Consider the following 17047-nt stretch of genomic DNA (forward strand, 5'->3'; position numbering starts at 1 on the left):
TCTCTGCAAGTGTTACAGTTTGTAAACAGAAGGTCTTCTGGAGAAACCGGAAAAGCACAGGCAAGAGACGCAGAGGACGTCCATGCCCCCTTCCCTGGACAACCTAACTTGGTTTCAGTACGATTCCTGCTGCTTTGAAGAGGACATCAGCCGGCACACGCGTGGACCGGAGAGAGGGCCTCGCCGCAGAGCTGAGACCGCGTCTCCGGGCAAGAGGACCAAGGGGACCGGTCCCCCGGAGAAGCAGCTGCTCGCTGACCTGCAGCTGGCCTGGCCCCGCGAGAGAGCCCTTCAGGTAACTGGCTTTTCTTGAGCTGAGAGGGCCTGGCGAGTGACCCCTGGCCGCCACCCTGAGCACACACGGCTGCCTGGCCCACTCGAGCATCTGGCCGTGATAGTAGAGGCAATTTTCTTAAAATGGAAAGCAAAGATATCAATGTCAGATTTTTGCCTCGGGTGATTTCCAGAAGGGATGCAGAATTAAAAAGTACGGAAGGAGAGGCAACGTAACTACACTAGATGCTAGGAGATTTGGGAGCACGGGCACCGGATGTGGAAGAGATGCTGGGATTAAAGACGGAACTGGGTTTGGGAACAGGGCCTGAGCGTAGTGGAGAAATGAGGCGTGCTTGCCCCGGTGTCTGGAGAACAGCCTGGAACCCAAGGGCTGCCATTCTTTCTCCTCTTGGAAGAGCATCAGAGGCTAAATGATGGGTCATGCTTCATGGAAGGGCTTTCTTTCTCTTATTCTGTATCTTTTTATTGCGCTATAATTAGCAGATACCCTTGTGAGAGTTCCTGCTGCACCAAGGGTCCGTTGGCTACATGTCCTTGTTGCAGTATGATTTCCACATTGGCGTGAGCTCCCACCTCTGTCACCTCACGTAGTTGCTTTTTTGTGTCGAGAACAATTAAGACCTAGTCTCTTAGCAAATTTGACACTTCTGTCCTCCCGCAGTGTGGAGTGGAGTGGCTGTGTTGTGCATTAGATCTCCAGGAGCTAGTCTCCTACATGCTGCAAGTGTGCATCCTTAAACCTCTTCCCATTTCCTGCATCCTCCCACCCCCTGGGAACCACCACCAGACCCTCTGCTCTTTCTCTGTCGTTCTTTTTAAAAAAATTTTTTTTTTAATAAATTTGTTTATTTATTTATTTATTGGATCTTTGTTGCTTCGTGCGGGCTTTCTCTAGTTGTGGCAAGTGGGGCCTACTCTCTGTTGCGGTGCGGGTGGTGGCTTTGCTTGCTGCGGAGCACAGGCTCCAGGCACCCAGGCTTCAGTAGTTGTGGCACGTGGTCTCAATAGTTGTGGCTCACAGGCTCAGTAGTTGAGGTGCACAGGCTTCGTTGCTCCACGGCATGTGGGATCTTCCCGGACCAGGGATGGAACCCGTGTCCCCTGCATTGGCAGGTGGATTCTCAACCACTGCGCCACCAGGGAAGTCCTCTGTTATTGTTTTGTATGGATGGCAGCATACCGCACACTCTCGCAACTCTTTTTTTTTTTTTTATTTGAGATATATTAGGTGTACCCAGAATGTGGTCCATCCATGCTATGGCATATTATTCAACCACGAAAAGGAAGGGGATTCTGACACGGGCTACAACATGGGTGAACCTTGAGGACATTTCGCGAAGTGAAATAAGCCAGGCAGAAAAGGACACACGCTGTGTGATTTCACTCATAGGAGCTCCCCAGAGGCATCAGATGCATAGAGACGGAAAGTAGGAGGGTGGGGGCCAGGGGCTTGGGGAGGGGGTGGGGAGTCCGTGTTTCGTGGAGACAGAGTTTCCGTTTGGGAAGATAAACCGGTTCTGGGGATAGATGGTGGGAGTGGTTGCCCCACGGTGTGACTGTGTTTAATGCCACCGAGCTGTGCCCTTTAAAATGGTGAAGACGGGGAATTTCGCCATGTGTATTTAGCGCAATGAAAAACAAACAAACAAAACATGTACTGGAGATCGTTTCATGTCAATGTTCTATCACTTAATTTTGCATTTTCCTTCCTACTCTGACCTTCTGTATCGGGAATCAGGACTCTCTGATCCATTTGGCCAGAACTCTGCCGGTTTTTAGAAATCAGGTTTAATTGGAGGAGAGCAAGGACCACGTCCAGGCTGCGAGGACAGGGTGATGTAGTAGCAACAAGACCATGTGGGCAGAAAAGCCCCAAATATTTACCACGTGGCTCTTGAAAAACACCTGTTCTACTTTTTTTCTTTTCTTTTTTTTCTTTTGCTGCACCTCAAGGTTTGCGGGATCTTAGTTCCTCGACCAGGGATTGAACCCTGGGCCAACAGTGAAAGTGTGGAGTCTTAGCTACCCCCTGGACTGCCAGGGAATTTCCTACATTCTTTTCTTTTTTTTTTTTTTTTAAGTCACATCAGGCCTCAGACGCAAAGGCAGAGACCCCAAACCAGCTGGTGTTTCCTCATCGGGCTGGAGCAGAATTCCAAGCGTGTCAGACACAGGGCAGCTCTGCCCACAGCCTGCCTCCTACATTCCGGTCCCGGGTGCGGTGTTTGCACACGGGCTCCATTCCCTGCGAGGGCCCATCTCCAGGGCATTCAGGCCTTCCTCAAGCTGAAACATGCCTCCCTTCTTCCGCTGGACTAGAACATCCACTTCTTCCCGAGCTTGTTGCAAGTAAGAGCCATAAACCATGACCTCGGTGAGGTCCCAGAATTCCAGAACCTTCAGCGGGAACACGGCGTTGCTTATTTGCTCCACGGATGGGATTCAGGATCCTTCTGCACCAAACACGACTTCCAGGCAGCCACGCCTGGACCTCGAACAAGTCGAGAACATTCACCTACAGGCAGAGAACTTTCTGTTCTGAGTACACACCTTGAGGGCCTGCAGACCAATCACACTCTGACCTAAGCTGGGTCTAACAAAGTCCATGTTCGACATTCTTAAGATGGCGTGCAGCATTTGTAAAGCGTTTTCAGTAGGGAAGAAGCATCCCTTTATGAGCTTTTAGTAGTTGAGATGCTATTGATAGCATCAGAGAGAGTCAAAGTTTCCCTTCTCGTTCCAGACTTCCTAGTTTAGTTCCTTTTCTGCTGCCTGTGTTAGTATAAACCTCTTTCTTTCTTACAGGAAATACAAAGAAAGAGAGGACATGTTACATGGGGAACCGGCTTGGTAAGATGGAATTGTGTGCGATCATTCGTCTTCTCTGTCTACCTGTGCGTTTCTTCCTGTCGCTGTCTCAGAAGGCATTGACAATAAAGTGATCTTTCTCAGCTAGTAACTGATCTCGCCTCTCTGGGGTCAGGCGTGGGGTTCATGATGAATATACATGTTCCGTGTGCCCCTACCGGGGAGGTATCCCCGGCAGCTGCAGAAGGAATTCCATCTCACTCCTCCCAACCCAGCTGTGCGTCGCGCCCTGCCAGGGGGCGGGTGTCTGGTTTTCCGGGAAGCCATCGACCCAAATGCCTTCAGACTCAGGCTTCCATCTTTATTTTATGATGCTGGGGATGGGAACACCATTGTCCTCCTGTTTACGTGTGGGCCCAGGGTGGCATCCGTAAAAGTCTGAGTTGTTTGTTGTTTGTTTTCTTAATTTTTTCATCTTCATTGGAGTATCATTGCTTTACACGGTTGTGCCAGTTTCTGCTGTACAATGAAGTGAATCCGCAGTAGGTATATGGATATCCCCATATCCCCTCCCTCTTTTTTTTCCATGTCAATATTTCATTTTTTTGACATATGATGAACTGCATATAAAGTGTACAATTTGATATTTTTTTCTTATTAGTAATGTATATGTGGCAATCCCAATCTCCCAATTCCCCTCCGTCTTGAGCCTCCCTCCCACCCTCCCCATCCCACCCCTCTAGGTCGTCACCAAGCATCCAGCTGATCTCCCTGTGCTCTGCAGGGGGGAAAAAATCAAGTGCCTCAGAGATGTATTCAAACTCTTCTGAAATGGGATGATAAGATCAAAGTCCCCTGAAAGAGTGACCCCCCACTTCCCACTTAGAGAAGTGGTGTAAATTAGATGCAAAGCAGCATGAAGCCTCCTTTGGTACCTTGTCTTTCAGGAGCTGGCTGGCTCTGACCATCAGTGTGCTTCTGGGTTCGAAGCCCTCAGCCTGCAGCAGCCCATCTGGTTCCCGTCCTAACATCCTTCTTCTGATGGCGGACGATCTCGGCATTGGAGATGTTGGTTGCTATGGCAACAACACCATAAGGCAAGGACCAGAGAACTGCTCATCTGAGAGCCCAAGGCAGAGGCCATAGATAACACATCTGACCCTCGGTCTCTGCAGTTCAAACGTTGACAGAACTCTGCACACATCCTTTCTTTGAACGCCGTTAATCCTCTTCTTCCCACACCTTCACGAACCCCAGGTCAAATGCATCCCACGTATGAGTAATCGCTTCACTTTTAAATATGACCTCTATCAGCACAGTCTCTAGTAGACAGTGTTTTTTTTTTTAAATCATTGCTCCTGCCTGTTAAAGCAAGGACCAATATCAAGTTCACTCCACTCTTCAACCTCCATCCATCAAGCCAAGTCTGCCCGCTCAGGTGTGATTTTCCATGCTCTCTGATGAAAATCTCTGCCTTGGATAAATCCACGTCCTCCTCATCCCAAGATACGAGAGGCCCATCTGCTATTGGTAGTTCATCTATGTGAGATACACCCACCCCATCACCTTGGTCACATTGTAATTGTCCTTGAGACCCAGCACGGGCATCACTGCGAATTTATGTCTGAATTGCACCCTCATGTGCCACGTGAAGTCAAATCTTCCAATTAAAATTGACATGTACACACGGCTGTGTTGAAAATAGATCACCAACAAGGACCTACTGTACACCGCAGGAAACTCTGCTCAACATTCTGTAACAACCTAAATGGGAAAAGAATTTGAAAACGAATAGATACGTGTACATGTATAACCGAATCCCTTTGCTGTACACCTGAAACTAACACAACATCGTTCATCGACTATAGTCCAATATAAAATACAAAATAAAAAAAAAAGGACTGAGTTCTAAGAGAGAAGTCACTTTGGACTCTCAATTCTAGATCATTTATCGTACCCGTCTCAGCACCAGTAGTACATCCCGGAAACTTGGTAAATAACCACGCAGTTGATGTTTCTTTGGTGGTCCGGAAGACTTTTGAAGTTTTGCCTTTGCCTTATTATTAATTTTTATTAGCGTCTAGTTGACATACAGTGTTGTGTTAACTTCAGGTGTGCAGCAAAGTGAATCCGTTATACATACACATACATCCACTCTTTTTTCCAGATTCTTTCCCCATATAGGTCATTACAGAGGATTGAGTAGAGTTCCCTGTGCTCTACAGGAGGTCCTTGTGAGTTATGTATTTTATGCATAGTCGTGTGTATATGTCAGTCCCAATCTCCCAGTTCATCCATCCTTCCCCCTTTTCCCCGAGAGCCATAAGTTTGTTTCCTACACCTGTGACTCTGCTTCTGTGTTGAAATAAGTTCATTTGTACCCTTTACAATGTTGTCTTAGTTTCTGCTGTACAGCAAAGTGCATCCGCTCTACCTATCCATATCTCCCCTCTTTTTTGGATTTCCTTCCCACTTAGGTCACCCCAGAGCACTGCGTAGAGTTGCCTGTGCTGTACAGCAGGTTCTCATGAGTTATCTATTTTATACATGGTATCAATAGTGCATATATGTCAATCCCAATCTCCCCATGCATCCCACCTCCCCTCTCCCCCCTTGCTGTCCATACGTTTGTTCTCTACGTCTGTGTCTCTATTTCTGCTCTGCAAATAAGTTCACCTGTACCATTTTTCTGGATTCCACATACAAGCGATGTGCTACGATAATTGTTTTTCTCTGTCTGACGTACTTCACTCGGTAGGACAGTCTCTAAGTCCATCCACGTGTCTGCAAAGCCATGGCCTTTGGGTCATTCCTAAGAACTCACGGATGTACTAAGTGGTGACTGGCAGGTTTTCTATTAAGTTGGATGTCACTGTGCTTATGGGGGAAAAAAAAAACCTGTATGTTTTGTTTGCTAAGGAATAAAAGAGTTCCTGTTTCTTTCTGCAGGACTCCAAACATCGACAGGCTGGCCGCAGATGGCGTGATGCTAACCCAGCACATCGCTGCCGCGTCCGTGTGCACCCCCAGCAGAGCTGCTTTCCTGACGGGAAGGTACCCTGTCCGATCAGGTCTGTCCATCCTTCTGTCTAACCGTACACTGGACAGGAACATGCTGTCTCTGACTAGTCGTGTGTGGATTCGCCAGTACAGTGGGGAGAGAATGATCTAGGTCCCCCAGATTTTTTTAAATTAATTTATTTGTTTATTTTTTTGGCTGCATTGGGTTTTTGTTGCTGCGTGCGGGCTTTCTCTAGTTGCGGCGAGCGGGGGCTACTCTTCGTTGTGGTGCACAGGCTTCTCATTGCGGCGGCTACTCTTGTGGCGGGGCACGGGCTCTAAGACATGTGGGCTTTAGTAGGTGTGCAACATGGGCTCAGTAGTTGTAGCTTGAGGGCTCAGTACTTGTGGTGCATGGGCTTCGTTGCTCCTCAGCATGTGGGATCTTCCTGGCCCAGGGCTGGAACCCGTGTCCCCTGCATTGACAGGCGGATTCTTAACCCCTGCGCCACCAGGAAAGCCCCCTCATATACTTTCATATGTTATGAAATATACTGCTTCTCATTTTTTTCCCCAACCATTAAAAAAAAAAAACCATTCTCCACCGACAGGATATGAAAACAGGGCAGGATTTGCCCCGGTGGGTATGGTTTTTCAACCCCTAGTATAACATACGAGGGGGACTCAAAAATTTTCCGCACTCTGGTTATAGTAAAAGTTCTGTAAATTCCACAGCCAGAGTGTGGATAATTTTTGACTCACCCTCATATATAATAATCTACCCCTAGGGACATTAAGGGACATAACAGAGAACATCTTGACTGGTTGTGCAAAAGTTTAAGTAACCCAATATGTTTAATCTGAAGAAGAAGAGATAGGGGTCTCCGAAGATTGTTTTCAAATCTCTGCCCGCCCCGTGGAAAAGGAATTTCCTTTGCTCTCTGTGGCCCCAAGTAAAAATTTGAGACTTCTGAATGATTTTAAAGAGTGAAATACGTTGACACAATATTTCTCCCATGCCATTCTGCCACAGGGGCTCCAAAATCATCTCTTTTACCTTAAAAGTCTTGCAGATCTGTTGTTATAAAGTTCTGGGGTTTTTTGTTTGGTTGGTTTTTGGTTTTAGTTTTGTCCTTTGTTTGTGGTTTCAGGGAGGGGTTGTTTGTTTTTGTTTGCTTGCTTGTTTTTGGTTTTGGGTTTTTTTTCTTTGTTTTGTTTTCTTTTTATTGCTTTGTTTTGGGGTATTTGGAGCTTTTTTGGTTTTATGGTTTGGGTTTTTTTATTTGTTTGTTTTTGCAGGGGTTCTGGGTTTTTTTTCTTTGTTTGTTTTGGTTTGGTTGGTTTGGTTTGTTTTTTTCTCAATCTTCTATCTCCCTGGGGATTTGGGTAGAAAGTAGACTAAACGCCTGAAAGTCTGTGTGATGTCCTAGCATCCTTCTGGCCTTTGACCCTGAGGCTGACTCTTGAGAGTAGGGGCAGACTTCCAACCCTATATCAGTCAGAGTTCTTCAGAGAAATAGAACCAACAAGATCTATCTATATCTATCTATCCATCATCTATCTATATCTATCTACCTATATATACCTATCTATCTGTCACCTGTTTATTTATGATCTACCATATCTCTCTTTCTCTGTAAAGAGATTTATTCTAAGAAATTGGCTCCTGTGATTGCAGGGTTGGCAAGTCCAAAATCCTCTGAGCAGGACAGCAGATCTCAGATGCATGCAGGATATGGTGCTGCAGTCTTGACATACAATTCCTTCTGTCTCTGTAAACCTCAGTTTTTGTTCTTAAGACCTCAAAGGACTGGATGAGGCCCCCACCTTCATGGGGTCACCTCCTTTAGTTAAAGCCAGTTGACTGCAGATGTCAACCAAATCTACCAGAGACTTTCACAGCGACTCCTAGACCCATGGGCTAGTGTTTGCATAACTGGGGACCGTAGTTGGGTCAAGGTGACACATCAAAGTGACCCACAGAGACCCTCCTGTACATAGTTCTCTGGAATTTGCTCAGGAAAGAATAAATCTGGGACAACATAAGCTGAAACAGCCCAACTTTCTCTGTCCTGACCAAGAACTCTTTAGCTTTCACTAGTCTTCCTGGGACAGGACACATTCTCGAACTTTTGGAAAATTGCAGAATTCTCCATGTTCCCAAAACATGATCACTGAGAACTCTTTTTTTAAATTAATTACTTATTTATTTGGCTGCATTGGGTCTTTGTTGCTGTGCGTGGGCTTTCTCTAGTTGCAGCCAGCAGGGGCTACTCTTTGTTGCGGTGCACTGGCTTCTCAGTGCGGTGGCTTCTCTTGTTGCGCAGCGGCTTCTCTTGTTGCGCAGCATGGGCTCTAGGCACGTGGGCTTCAGTAGTTGCAGCACGTGGGCTCAGTAGTTGTGGCTCATGGGCTTCGTTGCTCTGCGGCATGTGGGATCTTAGTTCCCTGACCAGGGCTGGAACCCGTGTCCCCTGCATTGGCAGGCGGATTCTTAACCACTGCGCCCCCAGGGAAGTCCAGTCACTGAGAACTTCATTCACTCTTTGAAGCTGGTGGGTGCTCTCTGATTAGACCAAGCTGCCGTCTTCAAAAAGGTCTAGGAGGCAAAGAGCATCTTCTAAATCATTGGTTCTCAACTGTACGCTGCAGATCTTTATAAAACATATGGAACCTACATTTTTAAATGCTTGGGTGGAGGTCCTGGATCTGCCAGGGTCGGGACGAATTCTATCCATGGTTCCCTACCTTTTCAGCACAGTAGAATCATTGGGGGGATTTTCCAAGCATTCCAGATTCCACCCCAGGCCAACGAATATCACAGCCTCTGGGGTGATAGGATAACCAGCTGTCGGGATATCTTGAAGCTCCTCCCATGATTCCAATGTGCAGACCCGTTTGAGAAGCACTGGATTCTATCAAGACTTTGGTGAAATCATAACGTCATTTTTAATCCTGTTTCTTTTTCATTGAATTCTCTTTCGGTTTACAACCTTCACGTAACAGCCGATAAATCTTCTCACTAACATTTTCAATTAATAAATCATTTCCTTTGCTGCCCAAAATAAGACCCATGGGGTAAACTCATGTCAGAAGTGAATTTTCAACTCATTTATTTTTATTTTTTTGGCTGCATTGGGTCTTTGCTGCTGTGCTCAAGCTTTCTCCAGTTGTGGCGAACGGGGGCTACTCTTCATTTCAGTGCTCGGGCTTCTCAGTGTGGTAGCTTCTCTTGTGGCGGAGCACACACTCTAGGCATGCAGGCTTCAGTAGTTGTGGCACGTGGGCTCAGTAGTTGTGGCGCATGGGCTTAGTGGCTCTGTGGCATGTGGGACCTTCCCGGACCAGGGTTGGAACCCGTGTCCCCTGCATTGGCAGGAGGATTCCTAACCACTGCACCACCAGGGAAGTCTCCTATTTGTTTGTTTGTTTTTTCATTTAATTCTGTTTTGGTTTATAACCTTCACATAACAGGACCATAACTCTTCTCACTGACGTTTTCAGGCAAAGAATCATTTCCTTTGCTGCCGAAAATAAACCCCATGAGGCAAACTCATGTCGGGAGTAGATTTTCAACTGAATTTTGAAACACGGAGATTTACACCACATGTTCTAAGTTAAAATAATAACAATAATGATAAACATCAATGTTGATTGTAACATTTCTTTGAAAACGATTGATCAAAGGTATGGTTTCCAGTAACGGTTACCGCGTGCTTCAGTGGACGGGAGTGTCTGGAGGCCTTCCACGAAATGAAACAACTTTTGCAAAAATACTGAAAGATAAAGGCTACGCTACGGGACTCATAGGTAGGTACACTGTCTGAGTATTAAGCACATCACTTTTATAGGGAGGTTCTATTCAACTAAAAAGTTTGGAAATGAAAGAGTTGGGACACAGGGGGATTTCTCACAGGACAGGAAGCTCCAGGCAGGCTGGAAGGATGTGACTAGCCAGGTTGCTTCCTGCAAAGGAGATGCCCAAGAAACATCAGCTTAATGAAATATTTGGCATTTCATACAATTTTCTCATGCACCATGCTTTAAAAAATTAGAAATCTGGGGAATGGGATAGATTGGGAGATTGGGATTGACGTGGAGACACGGCTATATGTAAAATAGATGACCAACAAGGACCTACTGTAGAGCCCAGGGAATTCTGCTCAATAGTCTATAATAATCTAAATGGGAAAAGAATTTGAAAAAGAAAAGATACCTGTGTGTGTATAGCTGAATCACTTTGCTGTACACCTCAAACTAACACAACATTGTTAATCAACTCTACTTCAATATAAAATACAATTTCTTAAATAAATAAAAATACAACTGCAAGTCGTCTGCAAGACAGCTTTGGTGGCTTCACAGATGGGACAGTAACACGTTTTTAACAGAGTGCAAAATCCCAAGCTCCCCGCTGCAGCCCACATGAAATTCTAAACTAGTTGACAAAAAAGCAATCAGGCAACTCACATACATTTTAAACAATGATCAGGCTCTGAGAAGGTGTAGAAAGATTTTAACTGTATGTTAATTCTGACCTTTTACTAAATACAATGAAGAGCTTTATAATCAGTCATTTCCCGTGGTATCTGATCGTACCAAGTCATGATAAAAAACAAAAATCCATTAATGGTCTTTCAAAACATTGGAAACTTTTTTCTAATCTTACCAAATCACCAAAAATGTCCATAATGCTGTTTTTTCCCCATTTCCTGCCTAGAAATGTGACTGCACAGGTTAGAACCTTCCTCTCTGCTTCTGTAAATAGCATGCTCATATCCCTTTTTCTTTTCTTTATTGGAGTATAATTGCTTTGCAATGTTGTGTCAGTTTCTGCTGTGCAATAAAGTGAACCAGCTGTATGTATACATATATCCCCATCTCCCCTCCCTCTTGAGCCTCCCTCCCACCCTCCCCATCCCACCCCTCTAGGTCATCACCCATCATCGAGTTGATCTCCCCGTGCTCTGTAACAGCTTCCCTTTCAACACGTCAACAAACAACGTACGTCACGTGTAGAACAAAATAAAATTAAAGATGGCAGTTTCTTGAAAGGGGACCAAGTTGTCATGTCTTCATCACGTTATAGTAAGAAATTTTGTTAACAGTATCATGCACTGACCGCAAACACCAAGACTAGCTCTTTAGCTATTTGGGTATAAAACCCAATAGACCTGTGGACACTCCCCGGGAAGTCGCTTAATTTTTTTTTTCCCGGGTGACAGACCCCCATCGGGCTGCGGAGAAGACGCACAGCGTCTAGCAACCCTCCAGTAGGGACAGCAGGGAAGTGGATCACCTTCCACTGATTGAACTTGAAAGTCGGGCTCTGCAAAACCCACCACCCAGCAAGACCCTGACTGTGGTTATAATGAATTGGCAAAGGAGCGACAATTCTAAAGTCAGGAAGTCTTTTGCTCACGTTAGTCACAGCAGGTTGGCTTTTCTAGAGCAGTCTGACCTCTCTGTGTGCCCGGCCTATGGCTCCTCCGTACACTGCTGCAAAATCAGGTGCAGGGGACTGAACAAGGGTCACCAAAGATATCAGGTCCTAAACGCTGGAACCTGCACGTAAGATCTTCTGTGGAAAAAAAGGGTCTTTGCAGACGTGATGACGTGAAGAGTCAGAGATGAGGTCCTCCTGGATGAGGGTGGCCCTGCATCCCATGACAGGGTCCTTCTAAGACACAGAAGAGGAGAGACACAGACACAGAGGAGAAGCCCCGTGAAGACGGAGGCAGAGACGGGAGGGAGGCGGCCACCAGCCCAGGGACGCCTGGAGCCCCCAGACGCTGGAAGAGGCGGGAGGGACCCTGCCCTGGAGCCTCTGGAGGGAGCTCAGCCCTGGGACACCTTGACCTCAGACGTCTGGTCTCCAAAACTGTGAGAACATAAATTCCTGTTGTTTCAAGCAACCAAGTGATGGTACTTTGTTACAACAACACAGGAAATGCTGCTATACAAGGTCCTCATTCCCTTGAAGTAACCTGGCCAGGTTGTGGTACAAATAACAGCAAACACTACCCCCACCCCCTCTACGTCCCCACCCCATCCCATCACCCAGCAGAGAGCCCAGAACTTGGCAAGCACGCGTTACCTACTCAGCCGGGGTGATCGGACCATTGTCACATCTGCATACTTTTTTTTTTTTAAATCTTCATGTGGAAGGCATTTATTGAGTTCTTTTGAATATTTTTTTAAATTTTCTTTTTTTTTCTTTTTTAAAAATTTTAATTAATTGATTTATTTATTTATTGGCTGTATTGGGTCTTCATTGCTGCACACGGGCTTTCTCTAGTTGTGGTGAGTGGGGGCTACACTTCGTTGCGCTGCGTGGGCTTCTCATTGTGATGGCTTCTCTTGTTGTGGAGCACAGGCTCTAGGTGTGTGGACTTCAGTAGTTGTGGCTCATGGGCTCTAGAGCTCAGGCTCAGTAGCTGTGGTGCACGGGCTTCGTTGCTCCGCGGCATGTGGGACCTTCCCTGACCAGGGATGCAACCCGTGTCCCCTGCATTGGTAGGCAGATTCTTAACCACTGTGCCACCAGGGACGTCCCACGTCTGCATACTTTTTGCATTTCAGGAAAATGGCATCTGGGTCTCAACTGTGAATCGTCCGATGACCACTGCCACCACCCGCTGAACCATGGCTTTGACCATTTCTACGGGATGCTGTTTTCCATGATGGGTGACTGTGACCACTGGGAATTATCCGAAAAGCGTGTCGGCTTGCAGCACAAACTCAACGTCTGCTCCCACGTCATGGTCTTGGCCGCCCTTACGCTCACCGTGGGGAAACTCACCCGCCTGGTACCGGGCTCCTGGACTCCGGTCATCTGGTCAAGCGTCCTGGCCCTCTTGTTGTTCACCACCTCCTGTTTCACGGGTGCCCTGCTCGTTCACGCGGACTGTTTTCTGATGCGAAATCACTCCATCACGGAGCAGCCCATGCGCTTTGAAAGGACGACGTCTCTGATGCTCAAGGAGGTCTCGTCCTTCATCAAAAGGTGAGGGTCAAAGGCGGCCTCAGGATGAAAACGCTTTTGGAATCTCCTTCTTCTGTGTTGGCCACTGGAGTGATGAAATGACCCCGACTCAGAAAGACATTTTTTTTTGATAAAATGGTGCAAAAATGATGTTCCTTGTAACCCGACCAGATCCACTGAAACAAGTGACAAGTCAGCTGAAATATGGTACTGTCCCCCCATATTTTAGAGACAGCCCAGGGAATTCCCTGGCGGTCCAGTGGTTAGGACTCCATTGCCAGGGGGAGGCGGGGGGCACAGATTCGATACCCGGATGGGGATCTAAGATCCCACATGCCTCATGGCATGGCCAAAAATTACAAAAATAAAACGTACAAAATTAATGTGGGCTCTTCAATAGACTTTTCTTTTTTTTAAAGAACTTTTATTGAGATATAATTGACATAGAATAAACTGCATTTATTTACTTATAAATTTGTTTATTTATTGGCTGTGTTGCTGTGCGCAGGCTTTGTCTAGTTGTGGAGAACAGGGGCTACTCTTCATTGTGGTGCGCAGGCTCCTCATTGCCATGGCTTCTTTTGTTGCAGAGCATGGGCTCTAGGCGGGCACGCTTCAGTGGTTGTGGCACGTAGGCTCAATAGTTGTGGCGCACTTAGTTGCTCCATGGCATGTGGGATCTTCCTGGACCAGGGATCGAACCTGTGTCCCCTGCATTGACAGGTGGATTCTTAACCACTGCGCCACCTAGGAAGCTCTAAACTACATATATTAAAGTGTACAATTTGATTTTTTTTCTTATTAGTAATGTATATATGGCAATCCCAATCTCCCAATTCATCCCATCCCATCCATAGACTTTAGAAGGAAGGAAGTCATCACACTGAAGATTCTGAGACACAAGGACATTCTCCGGTGGAACAGATTGATGCATTTGCTTCTGGTGGGTAGAGCAGAAAAGACACGTACCTGAAGAAGGACGTGAGGGAGGAGATTTATATTTACCAGCTGTAGGAAGTCCATCTCAGGGTGACCAAAAAATAACTCCCGTCACATTGTATCTATTTTCAGAAACAAGCAAGGACCCTTCCTCCTCTTCGTGTCGTTTCTACACGTCCACACCCCTCTTATCACGACGGAGAACTTCCGAGGGAGGAGTCCCCACGGGCTGTACGGGGACAACACGGAAGAGATGGATTGGATGGTGGGTAAGTACGTTTTGCAGGTGAGACCCTGATGATGCCTGGGCCAGAAACAGGGGAGAACCTGATGATGAGCAGGAGGGAAGCAGGTATAGAATGAGAAGACCAGGGACGTCCCTGGTGGTCCAGGGGTTGAGATTTCACCTTCCCATGCAGGGGGTGCGGGTTTGATCCCTGGTCAGGGAGCTAAGATCCCACACGCCTCGAGCCCAAAAAACCCAAAACATAACACAGAAGCAATGTTATAACAAATTCAGTAGAGCCTTAAAAAAAAAAGAATGAGAAGACAAGACTGGGTAGCATCTCATTCAATGTCAAGGGTCCTCTTCACGCTGTTGTGTTTTATTTCTCTTTCTTGGGTGGGTTGATTTCCTCTCCCCTCCCCAGGAGAATGTAAAATCCTCGTGGTTTGGGACCACCTTGCCTTCTTCTCCCATCGCATCGCCGGGGTTTAGAACAATGCCAGGTGGAAAAAAAACGAACATTTCTTGATTGCGTCAGGGCTTGAACGACTGTGTGGATGGGGATGCGGCCACTTCCCTGCTTCCCAGACAAGGGCTCGGTACCCCGGGTTTCCATGGTGACGGGATGCAGAGTAACCATCACCAGTGATTTTAGAGAAAGTGTACCTTAAAGAGTCTCTTCACAACATCATCATGGAGTAAAAAAGTATGATTTCAATGAACTGTTGGGAAAAATGAGAAAAACTGGAAGACACTTTCCTAATTATTCATGTTACTTCTCCCCCCTGCCCGAAGAGCCTGGCCCCATTCCCTTTGAGACAAACTCACGCATCTTTGCCGATAGGGGTCTTTGGGGAGAAAAAGTTAAGAATGATTGGAAAATATAGGCTATTTTAGGTGATGTCAAAGATTGAATGTTTACATAAAATAGATAAATAATGAGAATCTGCTATGTAGCACAGGGAACTCTACTTCACTGTACAGTAGAAACTAACGCAACATTGTAAAACAAGTATACCCCAATAAAAACAGGGGAAAAAAAAGATTGTTTAAAATGGAATTCCCAGCTCCACAATTTGGGAAAAAATATTTAAACGAATAAAAGTGCAGATGTATGTCATTGAATATGTATTGAATGATAAACACTGAAATTTTACAATAGAGAGTTAAGAACCTGTAAGTCCAACAAGATAAGGAATTCGTCATGAGGTACATTTTTAAAATAAATTTATTTATTGGCTGCGTTGGGTCTTCATTGCTGCATGTGAGCTTTCTCTAGTTGCGGCGAGCTGGGGCTACTCTTCATTGCGGTGTGCGGGCTCCTCATTGTAGTGGCTTCTCTTGTGGAGCATGGGCTCTAGGCACATGGGCTTCAGTAGTTGTGGCTCATGGGCTCCAGAACGCAGGCTCAGTAGTTGTGGCGCACGGGCTTAGTTGCTCTGCAGCATGTGGGATCTTCCTGGGGCAGGGATGGAACCCGTGTTCCCTGCATTGGCAGGCAGATTCTTAACCACTGCGCCACCAGGGAAGTCCATGAGATACATTTAAAGAATCTTTTCAATGTCTTCCCTTTCTCTCTGTCCCACTTTAAAACTCAATCAAGAAACCGTATGATAACTTTTTTTTTTTAACAAAAATCATTTAGAATGTAGGTAGGTGGAGCTCAAATTACTAGGGCAAGGAAACTTCTGTCTGACACTATAATACTGCGTGCAAGGCTGTGCATTTATCAAAATGCACAGAATGCACAACACAAAGAGTGAACCCTAATGCAAACTATGGGCTTTAGTTAATCATTGTGTATCAGTATTGGCTTCTCAACGGTAACATTGTTCATCTAATCTATGACCCTAAAGCTGTCCTATAAACCCAAATCTAGTAATGAAAGAGGAGCAAAATCAATAGGGATACAAATGATAAAATCCTTGTCCAGGGACCTCCCTGGTGGCACAGTGGTTAAGCATCTGCCTGCCAGTGCAGGGGACACGGGTTCCAGCCCTGGTCCAGGAAGATCCCACATGCGGCGGAGCTACTAAGCCCGTGCGCTGCAACTACTGAAGCCTGTGTGCCTAGAGCCCTTGCTCCACAGCAAGAGAAGCCACCTCAATGAGAAGTCCGTGCACCACAATGAAGAGTGGCCCCCGCTTGCCACAACTAGAGAAATCCCGCATGCAGCAATGAAGACCCAATGCAGCCAGTAAATAAATAAATTTTTTAAAAAATAGATGGTTGTCCCTCCTAATTATTAAAAAAGAAAAAAACTCCTTGTCCAAAAGAAAGCAACTAAAGAGGAAGAAATGGCCAAAGGACAGATGGGGCAAAGAGAAAAAAAATAAAAATTCAAAAAACAAACAAAAAGAGCAATACGGTTGATTTAAAAGTAACCGTATAGGGACTTCCCTGATGGGCCAGTGGTTAGGACTCCGTGTTTCCACTGCAGGGGGCCCGAGTTCATCCCCAGTCAGAGAATTATGGTCCCACATGCTACACAGCGCGGCCAGAAAAAAAAAAAAAAAAAGCAGACACGGTCAGAATGTATAAAAAAGCAAAACCCAAACTGCAAACACTCGTTTTTTAAAATATGTAACTTTTAACCAACTGCCTTCACCCATTTTTCCCACCCCTCGCCCCAACGTCCAGGACCCACCAATCTGTTTTTTTCCTTCTGTGAGTTTGGCTTTTTCCATCCCACGGATAAGTGAGATCACACAGTATTTGTCTTTCCCTGTCCCACATGTTGCACTTAGCATAATGGCCTCAGGGTCCATCCATGCTGCTGCAAATGGCATTAT

At 46.0% G+C, this 17047-nt stretch overlaps 1 protein-coding gene and 1 long non-coding RNA gene across 3 annotated transcripts in view; one reads left to right on the top strand and one right to left on the bottom strand.

Moving 5' to 3' along the window:
- The window catches only part of ARSL (arylsulfatase L), a 27317-nt gene continuing 10270 nt past the window's right edge, over positions 1-17047 (top strand). Inside the window, exons 1-7 of one of the 2 annotated variants that reach the window (XM_057718925.1) lie at positions 1-295; positions 3103-3147; positions 4053-4202; positions 6055-6176; positions 9793-9915; positions 12688-13111; positions 14162-14298. In XM_057718925.1, the coding sequence (XP_057574908.1) occupies positions 3125-3147; positions 4053-4202; positions 6055-6176; positions 9793-9915; positions 12688-13111; positions 14162-14298 (979 nt within the window). In that variant the 5' untranslated portion in view covers positions 1-295; positions 3103-3124. Of the gene's footprint in view, positions 296-3102; positions 3148-4052; positions 4203-6054; positions 6177-9792; positions 9916-12687; positions 13112-14161; positions 14299-17047 lie in introns of those variants that run through there. The other variant, XM_057718926.1, reaches the window with a different exon arrangement.
- LOC130842287 (uncharacterized) overlaps positions 14126-17047 on the bottom strand; it is an 18057-nt gene continuing 15135 nt past the window's right edge. Inside the window, exon 4 of the long non-coding RNA XR_009050393.1 lies at positions 14126-14258. This is a non-coding gene — a long non-coding RNA (uncharacterized LOC130842287). The remainder of the gene's footprint in view (positions 14259-17047) is intronic.

The sequence above is a fragment of the Hippopotamus amphibius genome, chromosome X (assembly GCF_030028045.1).
Source record: "Hippopotamus amphibius kiboko isolate mHipAmp2 chromosome X, mHipAmp2.hap2, whole genome shotgun sequence".
Classification (NCBI taxonomy): Eukaryota; Metazoa; Chordata; class Mammalia; order Artiodactyla; family Hippopotamidae; genus Hippopotamus; species Hippopotamus amphibius.